Source organism: Siphateles boraxobius, unplaced genomic scaffold (genome assembly GCF_051911475.1).
Source record: "Siphateles boraxobius isolate OS27281-9 unplaced genomic scaffold, OSU_SipBor_1 30, whole genome shotgun sequence".
In the NCBI taxonomy this organism is placed as follows: Eukaryota; Metazoa; Chordata; class Actinopteri; order Cypriniformes; family Leuciscidae; genus Siphateles; species Siphateles boraxobius.
In genome coordinates, this window is record NW_027508920.1 from 18,615,716 (window position 1) to 18,639,770 (window position 24,055).

At 38.6% G+C, this 24,055-nt stretch overlaps 1 protein-coding gene across 5 annotated transcripts in view; it reads right to left on the reverse strand.

Annotated features, from left to right (window-relative positions):
* sptbn4b (spectrin, beta, non-erythrocytic 4b) overlaps positions 1–24,055 on the reverse strand; it is a 106,287-nt gene that overhangs the window by 63,619 nt on the left and 18,613 nt on the right. For all 5 annotated transcript variants that reach the window (XR_013210488.1, XM_077248463.1, XM_077248462.1 and 2 more), the window contains exons 5-17: positions 23,206–23,297; positions 23,004–23,084; positions 22,781–22,896; positions 21,479–21,591; positions 21,200–21,387; positions 20,113–20,230; positions 18,683–18,841; positions 18,301–18,603; positions 17,578–17,728; positions 15,785–16,655; positions 14,749–14,886; positions 10,892–11,648; positions 4,200–4,402 (exon numbers count right to left, since the gene is read on the reverse strand). Coding sequence is in view for 4 of the 5 variants with exons in the window: in XM_077248463.1 (XP_077104578.1) it covers positions 4,200–4,402; positions 10,892–11,648; positions 14,749–14,886; positions 15,785–16,655; positions 17,578–17,728; positions 18,301–18,603; positions 18,683–18,841; positions 20,113–20,230; positions 21,200–21,387; positions 21,479–21,591; positions 22,781–22,896; positions 23,004–23,084; positions 23,206–23,297 (3,290 nt within the window). In the remaining variant the exon portion in view is untranslated. The remainder of the gene's footprint in view (positions 1–4,199; positions 4,403–10,891; positions 11,649–14,748; positions 14,887–15,784; positions 16,656–17,577; positions 17,729–18,300; positions 18,604–18,682; positions 18,842–20,112; positions 20,231–21,199; positions 21,388–21,478; positions 21,592–22,780; positions 22,897–23,003; positions 23,085–23,205; positions 23,298–24,055) is intronic.

A 24,055-nucleotide genomic window follows, 5' to 3' on the forward strand; every position in this document is an offset into this window, starting at 1 on the left:
CTTGTGTCCCTCTTTATCCTCTTGGGCCTTGTCCCTGGTGCGACTGCACTGCAGAGACCGCCCCTGAGCCACTGCAGGCAGTGAGTTAAAAATTCTGTTATATCAGTTTTCCTGCTCGCGTGGTCTCTACTAGAGGGTAGGGACTTGCTCGCTTTCGGTCAACGTATTGTGCCTGGAGTCTGGGCCGGCTAACTCTCACAAGTTGAGACCCCGGCTCGGATTGTGCCCAAGGTTCCTACCTCTCCCGTAATAGGAGCAGGTGGTGAGCCTGCAAGCGCTGCCCTGGAGGAGGCAGATCCAGCCCTGGCTTCTCTGTCCGTTCGCTTGGACGTGTACAGAATGCAAGTCATAGACCTCAGACCAGCTCTTCAAATATCTGTTGGAATTCAGCAGAGAGGGAAGGCTGTTTCCATGCAAAGTTGCACTTAGTGCTTGCCTTCATTTCGGCAAAGATCCGAGATGCAACATGTCCACTTAGGTGTTGAGCTCCTCTATGATGAGTGTAAAGTGCTCCGCCTGGGCGTTGACGATATGCTTTGCTAAAACAGATTCTAGAGTTGGGGGCTGGACGACACCTAGTTGAACCGCTGCCTCACGTGGGCTCCCTTCTCATGAAGCCAGTTTCACCGTGAGCCCGGTTCAAGTGTCGGCTTGCTGCGCCATTCCCCTCCTATGGACTGGATACGTGCGCCTTTCTACTCCAGTTGAGTTCCCTTAAAATTGAACCCTGTTGAGTTCCTCCACACCCCTCCGACGTCGGACGTGCGGAACGTCTAGTGTTAGGCCTACCACTCGTAAGCAGTGTGGAACCTGTGTTAGGCTGGGTCCATATGTTGCGGTCCCTTCGGTGACCCCATATGTGTATTCTTCCACGATACGGCTCCCTGCGGTGAGCCCGTGTCTTCCCTCGGCAGAGTCTCTCTGCCGTCACTGTCCGGTGTGTCTCCCCCCGTCTTAGGCTGGAGCCACCCCAGTGACATTCCATATGTTAGACTGCCCGGTTTCCGCCCAGTTCATATGTGTATTCTCCACATTACCTCCCTCTGGGTTGGATGTGGCTTCCGCAGCGTCCCTTCCTTCCAACGTACGGGGAACGCTTTCCCAGTGGTCCTGTAGGAACAGCAGTGACTTCCCTGGCCTAAGCCCTGTCCTTCCCCGCCTTAAATTTGCGGGGGCATCAGGAGGCTTTTGTTTAGGCACTGGAAGGTGGCAGCTTTAGTGGCGTTTTCAAAGGTTATCCCCATTCAGTCGACGTCGACTACGTCTGACGTTATCGACTGAAAGGGAACGTCCTGGTTGCGTATGCAACCCACCGTTCCCTGAAGGAGGGAACGGAGGACGTAGTCCCCTTGCCACTACCGCTGGACCACCGCTGACCCCGGGTTACTCTCGGCTCCTCAGCGAAAAGCAACTAGTGCGTGCATCCACTTCCGTATTTATACCCGCGCCGCGGGGGCGGAGTGTGTGATGCAAATCACGCACGCCAAATTCCATTGGCTCGTTCAATAGTAATCGAAGATGATAGGCTCCCTAGCGTGATCCCCATTCAGTCGACGTCGACTACGTCCTCCGTTCCCTCCTTCAGGGAACGGTGGGTTGCATACGCAACCAGGACGTTACTTTGTAAGGCTGTAACCCCAGATTTAGGATTGGGGTAATAGTTTAAGATTCGGCCATTGAAAAACAATTGTTGACCACTAATTCTAATATTGGAGGTTAATGTACATTATGAAGCAGTTTATTCCTCCAAATTAAATCCTGGAATATTCAGGTACAAACAGCACTGTTTCCTGGGAATGATTCAGCTCTACTGGGCTTAAAGGGATAGTTCACCCAAAAATGAAAATTAGCCCATGATTTACTCAGCCTCAAGTCATCCTAGGTGTATATGACTTTCTTCTTTCAGACGAATACAATCAGAGTTATATTAAAAAATGTCCTGGCCATCATAAAAGCGGATTCCACTAACGCCTAAAGCACAACCTACAGAAACTTGTGATGTCGGAAGTAGCGTGGTAACTTTTCTCAGGAAATAATTTTTTGTCTAGTAATTTCAATGTTGTATTCGAAAGAAGATGCAAAGAAATTACACATTGCTGGGTGTAAATGCTGGGCGACCAATCACTTTGGTGCTTTCGCGCTCTGCACTTTCTTTTCTCTCGAGGCATCGACAACACCGCTGACACAGGTAAATACATATGCTAGAAGAGTTTTTGTTTTGTTGTTTTAAAGACCACGCCAAAAATACACACACACATTCTGGTCCCGCTTCGGATGCCACGATGCCATCCAGCGGTATCTCTGGTCGTAATCAGTCCTTCACTGACCAATCAGCGTTCATTAGCAGAATGCTAGCGTGTAATGGGCAACAACAACTCAACCTGTAAGTAATCGAAAGGACATAAGTACTCGTTCATTCAACTTTCGACCTATAACCATGTTGAACTTGCAAAATCTACAATCAAATCTGAGATTTCTCAATGGCAATCGGGTGAAAGAGACAAATTTATTCATTTTGCACTCATGGGCGATCGCCCCCAGTGGAACTCTGGTGGAACTACAACCAAAATTCGGTACAATAGGACTTAATAGGGAGTGGCCAGGCTCTCCGTAGACGGGCTCTGGCAGTATGTCGCATTACTTGCTTAAGTTGCGCTTAAGACTTAAAGGGATAGTTCACCCAAAAATGAAAATTCTGTCAGTATTTACTCACCCTAAGAAGAATACTTATTGTGTGCAAAACCCCCCAAAAATAACGACTTTATTTCAACTATTCATTTCCTTCTCTGTGGGCCTCGAGTGAGTTCACTAGTTTAACAGCGCAGCGCTTCTGTTGTTGTACGTCACACACATCACACGCATGACCAGCGTCGGCCAATAGTGAGCCTACGTGTGACGTAGCTCTACGCAATCACACTACGTTAACTGACTAGAGGCCCATAGAGAAGGAAATGAATAGTTGAAATAAAGTCGTTATTTTTGTTTGTTTTTTGCGCACAAAAAGTATTCTTGTCGCTTGATGAACTTAAGATTGAGCCACTGTAGTCACTTGGACTATTTTAACAATGTCTTTAATGAATTTTCGGGGCTGGCAAGTTTCAATCCCTGAAGAAGCCTATGGAGGAGTGATCCAGCTCTCAGATTTCATCAAAAATATCTTAATTCGTGTTCCGAAGATGAACGAAGGTCTTACGGGGTTGGAACAACATGAGGGTGAGTAAATACTGAAAGAATTTTCATTTTTGGGTGAACTATCCCTTTAAAGGGGACCTATTATGCAAAATTCACTTTTGCATGGTGTTTGGACATAAATGTGTGATGGCAGTGTGTGTACACAACCACCCAGCAGTGATAAAAATCCACCCACTCCTTTTTTTTAAATCCCCATAAATCACAAGCGGTGTCTCCCAACGACCTGTTTTCAGAATGTGGCTTTTGTGACGTCACTACAGCCACAGTAGTCCAGTCATTTTATGAAAAAAGGTTGAACAAATTGCAACAGAAGCAAACTCAACTGATTTTGTATCCTCAATATGTCCTGAGTAAGGAAAAAAAAGCCCCGAAGAATCCCATTAGGGGAAAAAGACCCAAATATATCCCAATCATACGCTTATTCATTATTTTTCTCACGTGAAAAGGGTAAACATTTTAACACATCCTTTAGATATCACCATGAAAATCACTGAGTTGATTACTTACATCAAGACAAACAAAAAATGTATTACAAGTTTTTTGAAATTGTTTGTTAACATGGACAAACGGTGCATAATATAATTACCTATTAGCTAATTTGCATAATTACCCAAACAGTTCTAAACATTGGGTATAGCCAGGTGAAAATGTTTTTTTGAATCTTGTTGACATATAACAGTAAACTATTTAATATTAAGGTCTGAATGGAACCCATTTAGGCTACCCATGAACATTAATGCCGGAACAAGTACTTTAGAAACCAGCCGTGTGGATCTTTTATGATGGATAGATGCACTTTTATGGACTTCAAAACAGAAACAGCCATTCAATGCTATTATAAAGCTTGGAAGAGCCAGGAATTTTTTTTTAATAAACTCCAATTGTATTTGTCTGAAAGAAGAAAGTCATATACACCTAGAATGATTTGAGGGTGAGTAAATCATGGGCTAATTTTCATTTTTGGGTGAATTATCCCTTTAAATATCATTATAGGGCTTTATTTTTACCTGTTAGAAAGTAGATCCACTCTCTCTCTAATGCGCTCTGAGTAGATGTTGTTCTGACTGATGAGGCTCTCTCCCGCCTCTATGACAGCTTTAATGCGGTGCAGGTTGAGCTCCATGGTGGTGGTAAAGTCCTTGTGCTTTTTGATGGCTGCCTCCACGGTCTCCACTGTGGTGGGAAGCTCCACATGAGCCAACGCCGACTCCTGAGGATAGGAGAGAAGGATAAGCTCAAATATACAGAAGGCATTAAAAATGAGGCCAGATCAATTACACTAAAAGCAAATCCATAACCATGGCAAATGGCAAACTGTTGGTGGTTCTGCAATAATAAACTCTTTGAAAAAATTGAAAAAACCTTCTGTACCTATTTTTTCAAAGGCTGCGAATTGAACTTATGCGCAAAATATTTCATAAAACATTTACGAATAAAGCAGTGTTTCCATCCCATGTGTTCAAGAGTACTAAATTGTCACTTCCTGGGAAATTGGCACAAAATATATGTAATAAAAAGGGAAGTTGCTGCAATCGGGTGAGAAAGTGTCGCTCTTTTTTCCTACATCATAAATTACTTGCATCTCAGAGCGCACAGACGAAAGGCAATAAACGCTGTCATGTTATCTTTTGTTCAGATGCCTGATGTTTGTGAACGCAATCGCGTGAGACAGTTCAAGAAGGTTATTACACCAAATCATTTTGAGGACAGATTTTGGCTCAGGCATTTCAGAATGACTAAAACAACATTTCAGATGCTCTGCGATGCAATTAGTCCACTCGTCAGTCCAGTTATCCAATCACATCCACTGTTGAGGAAAAGTCACGCAAGTTTTTTGTCGCACTGTAAATGTGCTTCCATCATATTTTATCCACGTCTTCTAAAAGGATAAAAAATGTATCCGCCTTAATTTGATGCACATCTTAGCATTTCCATCCAGCGGTTTTTTTTTTATGCGATATTCCAAAATGTGCATAAAAATAAGTGGATGGAAAAATAACTTGATGACTCTACGAATGTGTTCTAACTCTGTCAATTTTACAGATAGAAGATGCATTGAAGAAAAAGCTGGTAATTAAATATTACTATGGTCACACTTTAGTTTAGGGTCCAATTCTCACTATTAACTAACTATTACCCAGGACCTCAATAAACTCCCTAATTTACTGCTTATTAATGTAGTTGTTAAGTTTAGGAATTGGGGTAGGATTTAGGAATGTAGAATAAGGTCATGCTCATGCAGTATAAGGCATTAATATGTACTTTAAAGTACCAATAAACAGCCAATATCCTATATGCATGCTAATAAGCAACTAGTTTAATAGTGAGAACTGTACCTCTAAACTAAAGAGTTACCATAACTATATATTAAATATAACTGTATTTAACTATAATATACCTCTCTTCAGTCCTGTCTTTTTTTTCAGCAATTTGTTTAATATACTATGGAAGCTTGTTTCCGCCACAGAATAAAACATTTTAAAAGATAATTGTGACTTTATTTCTCAGAATTGCGAAATATAAAGTCAGAATTGCGTGATATAAAATCGCAATTGCGTGTTATAAAGTCAGAATTGCGTGATATAGAGTCACAATTGCGTATTATAAAGTCAGAATTACGAGAAAAAACGACTTTTTTCTCGCAATTCCGACTTTATATCACGCAATTCTGACTTTATAACACATAATTGTGAGTTTATATCTCGCAATTCTGACATATTTTCGCAGATTTGTGAGATATAAAGTCCAATTCTATGGGGGAAAAAAGACTGACTTTTTTCCCTCAGAATAGTTTTATCTCACAATTCTGACTTTATAACATGCAATTGCGACTTTATGTCATGGAATTCTGACTTTATATCTCCCAATTGCGTATTATAAATTCATAATTGCGAGATATAAACATGCAATTCTGAGAAATAAAGTCAGAATTGTGAGATAAAAAGTCGCAATTACCTTTTTTATTTTTCATTCTGTGGCGGAAACAAGCTTCCATAATATACATTACCGGTCAAAAGTTTGGAATAATTAAACAATATTAAAATGTGTTTTTAAAAGAAGTCTCTTCTGCTCACCAAGGCTGCATTAAAGGGATAGTTCACCAAAAATGAAAATTCTGTCATGTTGTTCCAACCCCGTAAGACCTTCGTTCATCTTTGGAACACGAATTAAGATATTTTTGATGAAATCTGAGAGCTGGATAACTCCTCCATACTAGTCCTTAGGCTTCAAAAGGATTGAAACTTGCCGGCCTCGAAAAGTTATTAAAGACATCATTAAAATAGTCCAAGTGACTACAGTGGCTCAATCTTAAGTTTATCAAGCGACGAGAATACTTTTTGTTCGCAAAAACAAACAAAAATAACGACTTTAATTCAACTATTCATTTCCTTCTCTTTGGGCCTCTAGTCAGTTAACTTTGTGAGATTGCGTAGAGCTACGTCACCAGTAGGGTCACTATTGGCCGACGCTGGTCATGTGTGTGATGTGTGTGACGTACAACAACAGAAGCGCTGCGCTGTTACACTAGTGAACTCACTCGAGGCCCACAGAGAAGGAAATGAATAGTTGCAATAATGTCGTTATTTTTGTTTTTTTGCGAACAAAAAGTATTCTCGTCGCTTGATCAACTTAAGATTGAGCCACTGTAGTCACTTGGACTATTTCAATGATGTCTTTAATAACTTTTCGAGGCCGGCAAGTTTCAATCCTTTTGAAGCCTAAGGACTAGTATGGAGGAGTGATCCAGCTCTCAGATTTCATCAAAAATATCTTAATTCGTGTTCCGAAGATGAACGAAGGTCTTACGGGGTTGGAACAACATGAGGGTGAGTAAATACTGACAGAATTTTCATTTTTGGGTGAACTATCCCTTTAATGTGATCAATTTTGTGAAATATTATTACAATTTAAATACAATTTTCTAACAAATACCTTTCATAATATAATCATCTATTTCAGCTATTAAATGAATGAAGGAAAACAATACTGATGATGATAGTCTTAAAACTGCCAACTGTTTAGTTGTCCTTAAAATGTTCTCGCGCAGAAAGGTGAAGCTCAAACATTCTTAGGGAAAAGAAAAGAGGCTAATGAATGTCACTGCCATGTGTGTTTAGCACAAACCCCTTCATGCTCGATGACATGTATTAAAGTGTGGATTCAGAGGGCTCTTATTCAGTGCCCGCAGGCATCAGAAAGCGACTCTGGGCTTTTAGAAAACCAGAATAGACACAGCTTCTAACATACACTCAGACAGGGTGAGGAAATACATGTCCTCTGACATTTAAACTGCATTTAAGATATTTTTATGAAGTGATGACCTGACATAAAAGCAGCAAATGTCTCAGAATAAGAACTGAGCAATGGCCTTAAATTGCCCTGATGCCCCTGACATTTACAAATGTGACCCCAAAAAATCAGTCAGATCAATTCTAGTTTCCTAATTGTCAGCTTAAGTCATACATGAAGTCCTTTAATAAATCAATTGTTTATTATGAGATCTAAAGGAGAGCAAATGCAAACTTTTTCAATGATACTATTTTCAATTTTGCACTTATTATGCATTTCACATTTTTCCTTATTTTACTTTTCCCTCAGTTTTCCTCATGTCCGAGGTTGAACTGGTTTACACTAAACACACATATATTCAAACTTTCTATGCTGTGATCGCAAACTGTGCTCAGATTTGACAAGATACCAAATTCTGTAGTTAAAAGTAAGTATCTTCAATATGATCCTAATCATTTCAATTAGATTCTTTCAAATCTGAATCATTATTTTAATAAATGAAATTAATAAAAATTTATTTTCAAAATTTTAGACAAATCTGGGAATTAAATTTAACTGTATTTATATAAATCTAAACTCTCATTTGTCATGTCATTTTTCTAGCAATTTGTTTAAAAGTTTGGAATAATTCAGATTTTTTTTAAAGAAGTGTCTTCTGCTCACCAAGGCTGCATTTATTTGGTCAGAAATAGAGAAACAGTAATACTGAGTAATGGATTTTATTACAAATTAAAATGACCATTTTCTATTTTAATGTATTTTTTTCTGTGATGCAAAGCTGAATTTTCAGCATCATTACTTTAGTCTTCAGTGTCATGATCCTTCAGAAATCATTCTAATCTACTGATTTGCTGCTCAACTACTATTATCCATGTTTTTCCCACTTGAAGGGTTAGTTCACCCAAAAATGAAAATTAAGTCATTAATTACTCACCCCCATGCTGTACCAACCCCGTAAGACCTTCGTTCATCTTCGGAACACAAATGAAGATATTTTTGATTAAATCTGAGAGGTGGATCACTGCTACATAGGCTGCCTAAGGCAGTGTTTCCCAAACTTTTTTCAGTCGAGGCACCCTTTGAAAATTTAAAAAAATGTGTGGCACCCTACACTAGTGTTGTCACGATAATACTTTGATACTATACCTTGAAATATATTGATTTTCAATACCACAGGGAATAACTGCCGTATATAGGCCTACTGTCATATAGATATTTTTTAATATTATCAATTTTTTTGTCCATCCATTTAAAGTCTAGGAAATCATTAATTTCTTCTGCAGAGATCACTTTACATGATGACATATTTAATTAAGGCTTTTATTCATAATTCAGCAAAACATTGCTCAATTACCATTGCAAATCTCACCTAAATGTTTGCTCACTCAGTATAGGCCTATTTGTGTTTTTATATTGGGATAATTTTGTTATAATTGCACAAGATAGCTTGTTTTTAATATATTTTATAATGTAATAATTTCACAGTTAATCTCCAAATTAATGTATAAACAACATAAAGACATTATATTTTAAATAATTGTTTAATGGCATCTTTTTTATGAATGAAGCCCAGTATCACTGATACCAATACTGCTACTGATGTCAGGAAATACACAGAAATTGAATGAAGTTATCAAACACTTTACAGTCTTCACTGCATAAATAATAAATTAAATATAGATGAATCCTTATTAAAGCTACAAGCGTTCTTTAGTCAAGAGCAGTGAGTAATTTTCTCTGTTACCTGTTCTTTGATTCTGTTGTCACTGCTGCACTTGTTTATCTCACACGCGTCCCATCTTCTCACAACTCTAATTTAAGATTTTAACTAATTTAAGACTGCTCTCATGAGGATAGGCTACTCAACAAAACGGACAATTTGGCATAACTGTGTGTTATTATTCGTTCAAGCACGAAAGAGAAGTCGATTCTGGCACGCGATGCGCGTCGTCCTGTGTCAGCAGGACATTCACAGACAGCGCGTTCTCTTTTGTCTTTTCGCGGTTGCATGGTTTAAAAGCATTTGCATGAATAAGAACGTGATTATATAATGTAAGGCTAGCCAAAGGATAACAGAAAAAACGGATGCTGCGTTAATTGTGTTTAAATATTTTTTAACGCGTAAAACTGAAAAAGATTAATCGCACGCGTTACCGTTGACAGCAGCACGGACATAACCGATGTGTTTGTGAATATGCGGCAAGACGGACGTTGTGAAATTGTTTCGTGTGTATTTGACCGTAAGCGCAACAAGCCATGAAAAAGAGGCAGCTTTATGTGTGGACGCTGGGAATGAAGCACGAGAATGAAATCATGCGGAACCCCCGCAATTCAACGAACGCAGAAAACTTATGATTTGCATTTTTTATTATAAATTTGTGTGCATTATTTGTTGTTATTAGACGCTTCCGACGATGCGAGATTGATGATACATTTTTTTTTTACACATTTTAGCAATTTTAAAATGTTTAATGGAGTTTTTACACGGCACCCCTGCTCTCGCCAGAAGGCACCCCAGGGTGCCGCGGCACCCCGTTTGGGAAACGCTGGCCTAAGGGAATGAAACCATGTGCCTACAGTGGCTCAACTATAAGTTTATCAAGCGACGAGACTACTTTTTGTGCGAAAAAAAACATAAATAACGACTTTATTCGACTATTCCATTACTTCCTTGTGGGCCTTGAGACGAGAGTTGAAGAGATTTCCACGACGCATGCGCGAGAACTAAGAAGAGGACGTTCTTCTACTACTACTTCTTGTTCAGTTCTCGCGCATGCGTCGTGGAAATCTCTTTCTTTTTCGTGGAATAGTCGAATAAAGTCGTTATTTATGTTTTTTTTCGCACAAAAAGTAGTCTCGTCGCTTGATAAAGTTATAGTTGAGCCACTGTAGGCACATGGTTTCATTCCCTTAGGCAGCCTATGTAGCAGTGATCCACCTCTCAGATTTAATCAAAAATATCTTAATTCGTGTTCCGAAGATGAACGAAGGTCTTACGGGGTTGGAACAACATGGGGGTGAGTGATTAATGACTTAATTTTCATTTTTGGGTGAACTAACCCTTTAATAATTTTATAGAAACTGTAATATAGTACAATTCAAAAGAGGTAATTATGATTTAAAAAAAGAAAAGAAATTAAAACGTTTTCAGCAAGTACACATTAAATTGATCAAAAGTGAAAGTAAAGACATTAATACTATTACAAAAATTTATATTTCAAATAAATGCTCTTTTCAACTAGGAAAGAAACCTGTAAACAAAAAGAATCACGATTTCGCCAAAAATGTGTTATGAAGCATAAATGAGACCTCAATCCATTCAGATTTTTCAGCTATGAAAGAGCTAACTCTAAAAAACAACATTTTAGGTAAAACTGCAACAGATATAAAGCGGTGTGAGGGGCTTCACCTGGTTGTTGAGGAAAGCCTCAGCCTGCTTGACGTCCCTCAGGAAGAGATGGAAGATGTGAGCTTGCACCAGCACCTCCCTCCTGCTCTCCCACATCTCCAGCAGTTTATTCCAGCCCACATCCAGCTTGTGGAGCCACTGCTGCAGAGCTCCATGAGGCAACGGCGCTTCCTCAGACTCCAAGAGCTCATTCACGGACTGGAGACGCTCGTAATCCTCTTCATACCTTCCGATCTCCTCCTTCAGCGCGGCGTGTTGGTTTATCAGCCGCTCCGCGTCCTCTAAAACATTGGGAAGCTCATCAGAAGCAGCAGATGTCTGAGTCTGAACCAGCCAGGTGAGAAAAGAATCCAAGTCTTGGATGAACTGTTGCAATCGACCAGCGACGGTTAAAGAGTCCTCACAGCCTTGAAGTGTACGCTTTAGTTCCTCCCACTCCACGCTGATGCCCTCGAAGGGAACCAGGATTTCCACGGCCTTGTCGGGATGTGATGTGGCGAGCTCTTCCGCGTCCTCCTGAAGGTGAAGGAGCTTAGGTTCGAGAACGGCCAGAGCTCCCTCCATGGTGGAGAGACGCCTCTGCAGGGCCAGGACGCTGCCCAGGTCACTGCCCACATACTGCGTGGCATCTATGGCTTTCCGTTTGTCCTGAATCTGGGACTTGATTTCCGTACATTCCAGTAAGTAGTTCTGGATGCGCAGGATCGAGTCCAGGTGATCTTTCTTCTCCTCGACCAGCTCGACGATGCGGTTCCACCTGTGATGCGCAAAAAGAAGACAATTGAGCCTATTGTTGGTTTGATCATTGCGTTTAAAGACTCTTTAAACATCTCAGGTCATCAATATGCTAGTGCACTCCTGGTAAACGTTGAAAACCATAGCTTTTTTCTTACATAAGTGCTCTTCTCTTCTGGGAAAATGGCCACAAAATATTGATGACTCATTGTTCACTGCAGGGTTATTATAGTTCACTAAAAATAAAACCATAAAACTTTCCAATTTTCATTACTTGAAATAAAATTTTTTTTAAATAAAACAAAAATGAATAAAATGATTTATGTAAATGAGGATTTACATTCTCATTTAGTTTAATTTATGTACTCACATAACAAACACTTTGCTTTAGGTCCAAGTCTCACTGTTAACTAGTTGCTTATTAGCCAGCATATTACTAGGATACTGGATATTTATTACTACTTATAAAGCACATATTAATGCCTTATTTTGCATGACCATTTTTACATCCCTTAATCCTATCTAATACCTAAACTTAACAACTACCTTACTAATTATTAATAAGCAGTAATTAGGAGTTTATTGAAGAAAAAGTCGTAGTTCATAATTAGTTATTAGTGAGAATTTGACCCTAATCTAAAGTGTGACTGAATAACTAAAACTAAAAATGAAATAAAAAATACCAACTATTTAGACATTCAAAATGTTAAACTGCATTTAATATAAATTTAAACTGTAATACATTTCATTCAATTCTCAGTAACATGCAATTAAGTGTTCGAAAACACTATATTCAGTTCACACTTAATTATATTATTTTTAAATTGTATTATTTTATAATAAGTACTTGTTTTAAAAGTATGCTAAACTGTACTTGTTTTTCACCAGGGATTGTATTAATTCAGAATATCTTTGCAGAAAAAATTTGTCCCAACATCCCATTAAGTTCATATATATCATACTATTTTATTCCACAATCTAGAGTATGGTTTGAATGATAGATAATAAAAATAACTGGTCTCCAGAAAACATGACTCAGTCTGAATCATTCTCAATTCATGGATAACAAACAAACAAACAAACAAACACACAAACACACACACACACACACACACACACACACACACACACACAAACACACACAAAGCGGTCCAAGGCCGCACCGGTGGGCCACAGCTCAAGGTTTGAGACACAATATCACAAATCAAACACACTAAAAGTATTAAATAAGAATCTTTTAAATACTCAGTGACATTATATATTGAAGAACACAATAGCTGTGAATGTGTTTGGGCTCTGTTTTGATCCGGGTCAGGCGCGCTCTGTGTGTGGCAGCCACAGCAGATGCCGGCACGCTGAGAAAAGCTATTTATGCCAAGGTCGGTCTAAAACGGATCACTGGAGTTTTTCACACATACGTCACAGCTTGCCAGTTTCAGTGAAAGCTTGTGAAAGCAGCAGCCCGTTTTCTAAAGACGCCCATGTAGAGCTGTGTGTTAAAAGTGATGAACAACAGCAGTATCACAAACGTGCAGGGTTTTCTCAATGAAACTGGATCAAAAAGCAAATACATATAAGGAATAGGGAAAGACTAGTAAAAGAAAAAATTGTCCAGAGATATTTGAACAGACAATTATGATGTTTAATAATTAATTATGGATGGATAGTGCATTTTTGGTTTGAGTGCAACTATGCCCACTCACTTTTTAGCAGCCTCGGTTATGGATGGATTTTTTTCCATTAATTTCTCCATAGAAAATGCAATAATATTTTAAAATGTAGAGAATTTTAAGCAATGAACCAAAACAACGAGATCCAAGACCACAACATTACAACCTTTTTTTGAAGCAAAACAGTACATGGAAATTAGGAAGAAAAGAAGCAGAACTGTCTTAATTCTTCGTGGCAGAGATTAAACAAGGTGCTGGAAACGTTCCTCAGAGATTCTGGTCCATATTGACATGATAGCATCACGAAGTTGCTGCAGATTTTGTCGGCTGCACATCCATGATGCGAATCTCCAGTTCCAGCACATCCCGATGGAGCTCTATCGGATTGAGTGGGACCAGTATGTCTTCTGCTGTTGTATTTGCTTCAAGGTTCAACGTGTTGAGCGTTCAGAGATGCTTTTCTGCAGACCGCGGTTGTAACTAGTGCTTATTCAGCTCAAACCAGTCTGGCCATTCTCCTCTGACCTCTGGCATCAACCAGGCATTTTCCTCCACAGAATTGCCGCTCTCTGGATATTTCCTCATTTTCAGACCATTCTCTGTAAACCCTAGAGATGGTTGTGTGTGAAAATCCCAGTAGATCGGCAGTTTCTGAAATACTCAGACCAGCCCGTCTGCCCCCAACAACCGTGCCAAGTCACTTAGGCTACGTTCACACGGTCAGTCCAAATCAAATTATTTGTGTATCTGATTGGAATCTGATCTAAATTATTGATGTCCAGAATGATCGCAATTTATCTGCATTGGCTTCTATGGCAATGACGTTGCGTTGGTAGGCATACGCCAAAAACAACATCAACCGCAACATGGATGGGTTTGCAATAGAGATGTTGACTAATTTAAATTTTTACGACATGGAAATGTGTAGCTGACGACGTTTTACGTGGCGTGAGAAAGTCACATAAACCACGCAAAATCTGATCAGAGCAGTCAGACTGAAACGGATTTCCAGAAATGCGATTTGAAACGGATTTCAATCCACATATGGATGTAGCTTGAAACTTAGATTTGGACTGACAGTCTGAAAGTAGCCTTAAATCACCTTTCTTCCCCATTCTGATGCTGAGTTTGGACTTCAACAGATCGTCTTGACCATGTCTACACGCCTAAATGCATTGAGTTGCTGCCATATGATTGGCCGATTAGACATTTGCATTAACGAGCAGTCGAACAAGTGGACCTTGACCTATGATCGTTGAAATTACACCAACAGAAACCTATACCATTAATTAAGCTCATGTTAAGTCTGTGTTGAAAAGTTTCACAATGTTTATAAATCTCTATGGAGAAAATAAAATGATTTTTTTTTTCTTCCTGCTCTGCTGTACTTGCGATTAAATACCAAGCCTAATGTTATACGTCACACAAACAGGACATGTGATGTGGAGTTACCTGCTGTTTAAATGATCTTGACAGCCCCTGACTTCAGTGGAACTGGGGTGACCGCTGTCTAAAAGCTGCTGGACGATCTGATTAACATCTAGTATCCTTCCCATCAGGCTGTTCATCTCCTGGTCCAGGCTCTCAAACCTAAAATGCAGAGAACTTACTTTACAGATATAGCTGATTGATTAATAAAGACTTCTTACACAAGGTTCCTTGCACAAAACTATGTTATGACCACAGAACACTTTTACCGTAGTGCATGATTTGTAAACTATTACATGTTGATGTTTGCATCACATATCCAGCTCCATGGTATGGCTTTTCCAGCGTAGTGATAAAAGAGCTCAAAGACATGTAGAAGATTTTATTATTTAGAAAATAAGTAGTTTAGCTATATATTTGTACACTATTATTTCCTCTGTGTGTGACTTTGGCTTGACTTTAGGAAGCCTGTAAAAAGGCTTTGAATGTTGCTTAGAAGTCACATGGTACAAGACCTTTACCCAAAAATAATCTATAGGGTGTGTTACCATCTTTGGAAAAGGATGTATGGTATATAAGTGTTAACCAAGCAAAAATCTGGAGTGATGCTTGGCTTTGTTGTAAAATAGAGTCTAATATTTCTGGCATCAAAGATCTCTGAGAAGTGATTTCCCAAAAAGTTTGGCACCACAACAGTAAAAGCCTAGTGCCTTTAGCAAGTATGTTTTATATTCCACATTTGCTTTTTTTAGCACTATCACTTAAATTTAGGACATAGTTCAGATACGATAGGTGATACGTTATTTTCAAACGCGGTAGAGCATTAATCTTTTAGCGCCACTCATTTATTTTATGAACTGCTGAGATATGTACAACTGACAACATAAACCGTTGCCAGATTCCCATTACAGAACTGAATCCATTTTAGTGACACTCACTGGTGAAAGTGTCAAGAAACGTGCAAGATTAACACAAATGGCTCAGAGAAGTTTGTTATCTAATGCAGTAACCTTCATAAATATTTTCAGGGTGGATGTAGACAAGCAACACCTGCTCCCACCTGTGTGCGATCACCTCCACGTCCTCTAGTCTCTCGGGAACCTCCATATTGTTCAGCCACTGCTCTTTCTCATCGATCCACACCTCACAGGCGTTCACCTCACTAAACATGCGATACACAGCCAGCGCGTCGTGGAGCCACTGCTGACGCAACACGGCAACTTCCGCCACCTCTGTGTAGAGCTGCTCCGTCTCTGACATTCGTGCTCGCACCTCATCCAGCTCCCGGTAATACAACGGCAAAGCAACCATGTGTTTCCGAAGCCCCACCACTTGCACACGGTGTTTATCGATACTCTCTCGGACACCCCTGTGCTTTTTAAGAAGACTCTGCGTAGAGTACTCATCATGTCCGAAGTCCTCGCTAGAAACAAGCCGGTAAGTGTCCTGTAGCCAAGCTAGTAGATCATCCGTCTCTGTGCTAAACTGAAAAAAGTCCAGTGCCTCCTGTAGGTTACACAGCCTCTGTGTGGCCTGGTCCTCGAGTCTCTTCCACTCGGCCTTGGCCTCCATTAGTCTCTCTTGTATTCCTGCGGTGCCGAAGCTCTTCTGGGTGAGGATCTCCTTGCCCTTAATCATGGTCTGCTGAAGTAGCGCACGCCGCGCCAACAGCTCTCCAGCTAAAGTTTTGTGCTTCTGCAGCAATCGCAGGACGCTGCTCAGGTCTTTTCCGCAGCTCTGCGTGGCCAAGATGGATGTTTTCTCCCGGATCCAAGCCTCCGATTCCTCCACCTCCTGGAAAAAGGCCCACAGCTCGCGTGAATCCTCCAGCTCCAAGCGCCGCTTTGCAGCCAGCTGCATTAATTCTTCTAGGCAGGTGTTGACGTGATTGACCCGGTTACAAATGACCTGAGGGTCACACGGCTGGTAACCTGAGAGAGACAGACAGAAGAAAGGGAGCATTTCACTGTATGAAATCAAAATGCTCATTTGAAACCAAGATTTTGTTATTTAGCTGGCTAACATAGATGAGGTTTTGTCTAATTTGAAGAAATTACTTTCTGTAAGCACCAATAAGAAAGTGTTGAAAACTACAAATCAATCAGCATGTTCTGCATCATACGCTGAGAGTTTTTATGAATTTATAGATTTACATTATACATACATGTATAATTTTCAGCAATATAATACTTTTAAAGACATTTATAATGTTACAAAAAATATTTTTATATATTTAAAAATTAATAAAATATTTAATATATATTTATATATTATATATTTTTAAATACATGCTGTTCTTTTGAACTTTCTATTCATCAAAGAATCCTGCAAAACATTGTATCATGGTTACCACTAAAATATAAAGCAGCACAACTGTTTTCAACATTAATAATAATAAGAAATGTTAAAGCATATTAGAATGATTTCTGAGGGATCATGTTCCACTGAAGACTGGAGTAATAATGCTGAAAATTCAGCTTTGCACTACAGGAATAAATTATATTTTTTAAAATATTTTCAAATAGATTTCAAATTGTTTTTTTACTGTATTTTCATCAAATAAAGAAAACTTAACATTTTGTTGAAATACATTACTATTAATTGGAGCAAATAAGAAATTACATTGCGATAATCCTTATTGTCAAGCTCTGAATCACAAGTAATGGAATAGAGAGCAAACCAGCAAGCCCTCTTGTGGAGCATTTTCTTCCTGATGTCATACCATTTTACACACTCTACCCTGCAGAGGTCTCTGGACATCTCAGATCCAATAACCTTTATTTCACAATGTTCCATCACATCTTGACTCTCTGAATCTATATTCATCATGCTACTGCTCTAAGATGCACTCACCTTCAACTGTGGTGAATTTGAGAGCTGCAGTGTTGAGGGTTTGAACTCTCTCTGCCTGTATAGAGATGTCAGCCTCCTGTAAACTTTGTTTCTGGAGCATGTCCTCCACCTCAAGGAGATGTTTACCGTAGTCCTTAGACAGCAGCTTAATCTGGAGTGAGAACATAGCACTTTGGTCAAGAAAAGTGTTTGATTGTGTCACCTTCACAACAGCTGTTTGTTTTAATACAGGACAGTGGCATAAAAATAGAAGTAGATTTTACTGTCTTGATGTAAAAAGACTAGCTGGGCAATGATTAATCGCGATTAATCGCATCCAAAATAAAAGTTTGTGTTTACATAATGTTTGTGTGTTAACTGTGTATAATTATTTTGTATATATATATATATATATAAATACACACACATGCATGTACGTATATATATTTAAGAAATATTTGCATGTATTTACTGGATATATATTTATATACAATTTATATTATATATAAATATTTTATATATAAATAACACATTTTTCTTAAACATATACATGCATATGTGTGTATTTATATATACAAAATAATTATACACAGTACATACACATACATATATTATGTAAATACAAACTTTTATTTTGGATGCGATTAATCGCGATTAATCATTGCCCAGCACTAAAAAATACAAAGTTTGTTTTTTTCTGTGGGGTTAATCACAGATGAAATCAAATTAACGCAGTAAACCCACTTGCATCTCCTCCATCCAATCGATCATGTAGACCATCTCTTGGAAGGTATTCTGCAGGGCAAGGTTCTTCTCCAGACGGGATTTACGTCCCACCACCAGCTCCTTCAGGAGGATCCACTGGCCGAGGATGTTTTCTTTGCGTGCAGAGATGCGACGGATGTCATAGTATCCTTCAGACTCCATCTCCGTCGCCAGCTCCACCACGACACTGATGCGCTCCTCATATGACAAGATGTCTGCTTCGATCGCCTCGTGTTTCTTCATGGCAGCTTCTACCGCTGGCAGGTCATAGCCAAAGTTATCCTGAGAAAACCGCAGCTCTGATTAAGTCAAAATTTGATCTAATACAGTACACAACATTCATTTTTCCCGTTCTCCACACCTGTGAGACGAGACGCTGGTTTTCATTCAGCCAAGCCTGCCTCATGGTGGTCTTATGATCGAACCGTTGAGCAAGCAGTTCTAGCTTTTCCTGACGAATCAGCTCTTTTCTCAGAGCCACGCCCCTGTCGTGCTCCGCCTTCTCTAGTCTCTCCCACGCCTTTAATGAGACAAACAAAATATAAGGATTATTCTGTGGAACAATGTCAATAACCATAATAATAATTTGAATTCATTCATTCAATCATTCAAAATTGAAAATCTAAAATGTGAATATCTAACAATAATGTAACAATAAGTTACATTAATAATATTAACAAAAATCATAATATTATACACTAGCAGTAAAATAAAATCAAATAATTAAGATGTTTTTGGAAGAAGTCTTTTATGCTCACCAAGGCTGCATTTATTTGATTAAAATACAGTAAAACAAAAGAAAGTAAGACTTTAATTCAGCAAGATTTAAAGGGAAGAAAATGGCATTTATAATATCACAAATTATAAAATTATTTTTCAAATTTCTATTATTTGGAGAAAAAAAACACGTATCACAGTTTCCAGAAAAATATTAAAGGCACAGTATGTAAGTTTCGCAGCAACAGGTCGCTTTTACAAAACAATAAGAAAGGAGAAGCTTGATGATGTCTTAAATAAGCGTGGAATCATAGGAGCCTCCACAGCCGATGGAAAGCTTTCCGATGGGATTCATGGATGAGCTAGTTAAAGTTTTATTAACGTTACTGTGGTATGAATTAGTGCGGGTCCGAGAGCCCGGGACATTTTTAAGTTGCTGTTTTTATTATGCATATATTCAGCAGTCGGCCCCTGACGCTCCTTTGGCTTTGTTGTTTATGCATATTTTATAATTATAGATTATCGCTAAATTATAGCTAAATGGCATGTAATTAATTTTAAAATATATTGTATGGTGGAGAAAATGCTGTATTACTGTTACTACAAATAAAGCTATGTTAAGCACTTGACAAAATAGTGTTGTCTCTGAGGCATGGTACAAACATGTTACTCGCGGTAAATTAAGAAAACATGACATTCAAACAGTTGCTCACCGGTCTAATAAAACGCATACTGCAATAAAGTGTCTTTGGTGTTTCTAAGGTTTCTTTGCCAGTAAAACCGGAAATCGAGGATATGACGTCATTGACAGGCGATGCAATGACACAAGCCGTTACACTGGTTAAAATGTATCTGGATTTAAACATTGTTGGAAACATTTGGGGTAATGCAAGTACGCAAGTTAGCAAAATATATAACATTGTTTTAGTGTTTTTTAATCTAAAAATCTTACATATTGTGCCTTTAATCAGCAAAAAAGAAGCTTTTTTTCTGAAAGCTAATCAGCTAGTTTTAGTCATACACAATATAAATATTATAAACAGCTGAAAATCATTGTAACTAAGCAATACATACCTTATTGATGTCTGAGATAAGTTTCCCGTCATGAGGCACATATGGCTTCTGATTGTTAGCTCTGAGCTTACTTTGGATGGTGAAAAGCAGCACCTCCAGGTTCCCTTTCTCCTGGAATCTGGAAAAACAACAACCCACACCATAAATAACCACACAAACTGCACTACATCTGTCATACAAATCCCTTTTCCTAAGACTCCCTGTGTGTTTCTATTAAAAACTGCACGGATACTTTCCACATATCATGTGACTATAATGAACGGCAACTTCGTTCAGTAGGTGTTAAACAAGCTGGATTACTCGCAGTGAAAGTTGCATCTCTCTCAAGTTTCAGCACATTCCCTGATTGCCATATTTGATGAATGCAACAGTATGAACAGGTCTTTATGCCAAACGGACTAATGTAATTAACTCAGAGCATTAGAAACACGATGACGCACAGAGTAAAGGCATCCAATACACATTAGCACATCCGTTGAAGGAAGTTATGGTACTTTGTGTTCAAATGCAAACGGCTGATTCAGACGGACAGCCTGCGACCAGAAATCTTTCATTTTTAACAAGACTTGGTGACTTTGTTGGTTGATGACATGAATATGCAAACATTTTCTCGACAGAATGTTAAGCGGCAAGAAAAATGACAGTAATACAGACTATGTGTGGTCAGACATTGAATAACTATGGTTAACTGCCAATAACCCGCAGTACCCTTGTGAAAAAGAAGTCAACATTAGCATACTTTACTTCAGAAGAGTACCTCAAAATAATTACAAAACACATTTTTAAATGTTTTAAGAAGGCATTTTATTTATTAATATTATATTAGCTGCAAATTTATTTTTTTTAAAAATGTACTTTTAAGATTTAAAGTACACTACAAGTGCAAATTCAATGCCATTAAGCACACTTCTGTTTCACAAGGGTAGGCACACCTTCGACCAACAATACAGTAACTAGTACCCTTAAATGGTAGCATTGGAAAAGGCTGAAAGAACCAGATGATTTACAGTCATAGTTTGAGTATTTTCCTGGCAGTCATGGATCGTCTGCCAACACACAGACCTCTGTTTCAATTATTCTCTCTTACTTGATAGGCTTCTCAATGGTGCAGTAGGTGGTAAAGGCTTGAAGCTGTTGCTGAACACCCGATAGCGAGTTTGCAAACTTCTGGTTGCTAATGATGCTTATGGTTCTCTCAATCCACTCTAACAGGTCGGACGCTAAAGCCTCGTAGCGCCGAATTATCTTCTCAGCTTCTATAGCATTGTCCAGCACCTACAAAATGTCAACAGTTTTAAAAGAAAAATGTGTGCATATATACAATAAAACAGCTAATTGAAATTAGGTAAAAACAAAATCCTCTTACCTTTCCAATTCTCTTCCCTTCTACAATAAGTGCCTTCATTTTGGAGAAGTAATGATAGTAGGATACTACATAAGTGATGATGGACTTCTCATCTGGATTCTCTGTGTTTACATCTGGATGGGAGAAAATGGTTATTGTTTTGAGTGATCAAATCAGGTATAAAATGTGCAGCTGTTCAGCTGAATTAAAAGCAACAAATATCAAATCTCTGCCTAAACTAGGGCATTTAAAGGTTCAACTTTGTAATAATGGGATAGTTCACCCAAAAAATCCCCAACGTATATGACTGTCTTTCCTCAGATAAACACACATCGAACGTATTTTATTAGAAAAATAATCATCTGAAAACCAGGAATCTGAAAGAAACTAAGTGCAATGTAGTGTTGACAAAATATAGACTTTTCATTACATATAAATGCTGAAATATCTGAAACGCTTCCAATACTTAATTTCTGCGCGCACACACAAACCCGCCTCCTCTCACTCAATCATTTCATTTGCTCTGGATGAATATTATTGGTGTTACAGGCCTTGAGTTTCGACGTGGGATTGTGCGTATTGCGCATAATTTTACTCATTCCCGCAGATTTTGTGACTGGACATAAAGCTGCCTCTCAGTCCTAAATTGAGTTATTTTTCCACTGCTTATTGTGCTTAAACAGTTAAATATACACAAAATAATGTCACAATGCCGGTCTTGGCAAGTAATCACGTAAACACAGTGTTATGTTTTAAGTGAACATAAACAGTTGAGAAAGAAAACTACAGTATAATGGATATGTGCGTCATGTATTAAAGTGACAGCAGTCACAAATTATGAGATAATATTAAAAATATCTATATGGCAGTTTTACCCCATGGTATCAATGTCAAAATTGTGGCCAGTGAAAATGATGAGCGGCTAGTAACTTTGGAAAACCACTAGCCACAGCCACGTTTATGTCTTGCTGAACTTGTGAATGCGCCTAAGACAGATGGCCGGAAGCAATCTTTTATAGTTAAAAGAGTTTAAAATATTAGTAATTTTCGAACACACATCTATCGTTTCACTGGGGTTTCTTGAATTACCGTCACAATTGCTGTGTGTGGTTTTTTCAAGCATCATCAGAGCGGCAGCCATTCACTAGCATTATATGGACTTTACAGAAATGTATCATTTACTCATTGTTTGTGTTTATCTGAATAAATAAAGTCATACAGTATACATTGGGGATGACATAAGGGTGAGTAAAAGATGAGAGGACTTAAATGTATGTTTAAACCGTCCCTTAACTGTATTCAGTGAGAGTAAAATGACGTTACCCTCAGGGTCTAGTAGTTTGGTGAGTCCGAGACTCTGTTCAGCTATGTTAAAGGCTTGCTGGAGGTTGTGTGTTGCATTTGATCTGGTCAACTTGTGGAATTCAATTAAATCAGGCCTGTGAAACATACAAGCAGAAATCAACTCACAGAACCGGCTCTATCATAAAAGAAAGTAAAGTCAGTGTGATGTACGAGGTGAGTGTGAGTCTGCCTGTCCGCTAACCTGTGCCTGTGAATAAGAGCGTTGAAAGCCAGGCCATCCCTCCAGCAGGTGGTGAAGTTGTGAATGTTGACCTCAGGGTATCTGGAGAACCAGGAAATAAATAACAGCATCATGAAAAACTTCTCATGTATAAGAAAATAATGTCTTTTTCTATAAAGGCTATATGAAATGATTGTCTCTGGGTTGTTTGTGAGATAGTTACCCTGCTGTTTTCATCTGACACCACAAAAGTAGGGCATCTTTAGCTGAGCGTGTCTCTCTGTTGTCCTCGGTCTCAATCTTAATCACCTGAATCTGTTAAGTATTAGAAACAACAATGAAACGTTACTGTAATATGAAATCCACAGACATCAAAAGATTGTGTACTCTTTAAAAGACCAATCACTGGCTTTCCTTCTCAACTGGCCTTATAATACATGTCTTAAACATGTCTGCTGGGATCATGAGTTTTTCGGTGAAAACCCACCAATGATCTTAATGTATTTATGTAATTAATATTGGTGACAGTTAGCGAGTATAATTATGGTAAATATTTGGCAACGCTTTATTTCGATGGTCCACTTTAGACATTCTACTGACGATAAGTATATTTGCAACTACATGTCAACTTATTCTAATAACCTGAACCCTAACAGTCTAATATGGTCTACTAATATTCTAATGAGAGTTATGTAGTTGCAAAGTTACTTAGAAGAATGTCTAAAGTGGACCATCGAAATAAAGTGAAACAAAAAATGTTTGTTCAAAATTAATGATATGATATGTAGTCCTTAAAATTAGTGGTTTGTACAAATCCCTAACCCTACCCCTAAACCTACCCAGAGAATACTTTACATTATCAAAATATTTAGTATGTTTTAAAAGCTGTGTTCCCAAAAAAATGTCCCGGCAAAATTCTAAATTTCTGGTATTATATCCTTGTGGGGACATCTGGTCCACAATGTAGAGTTTACCAGGAACAAACAAACAAACACACACACACACACACACACACACACACACACACACACACACACACACACACACACACACACACACACACACACACACAC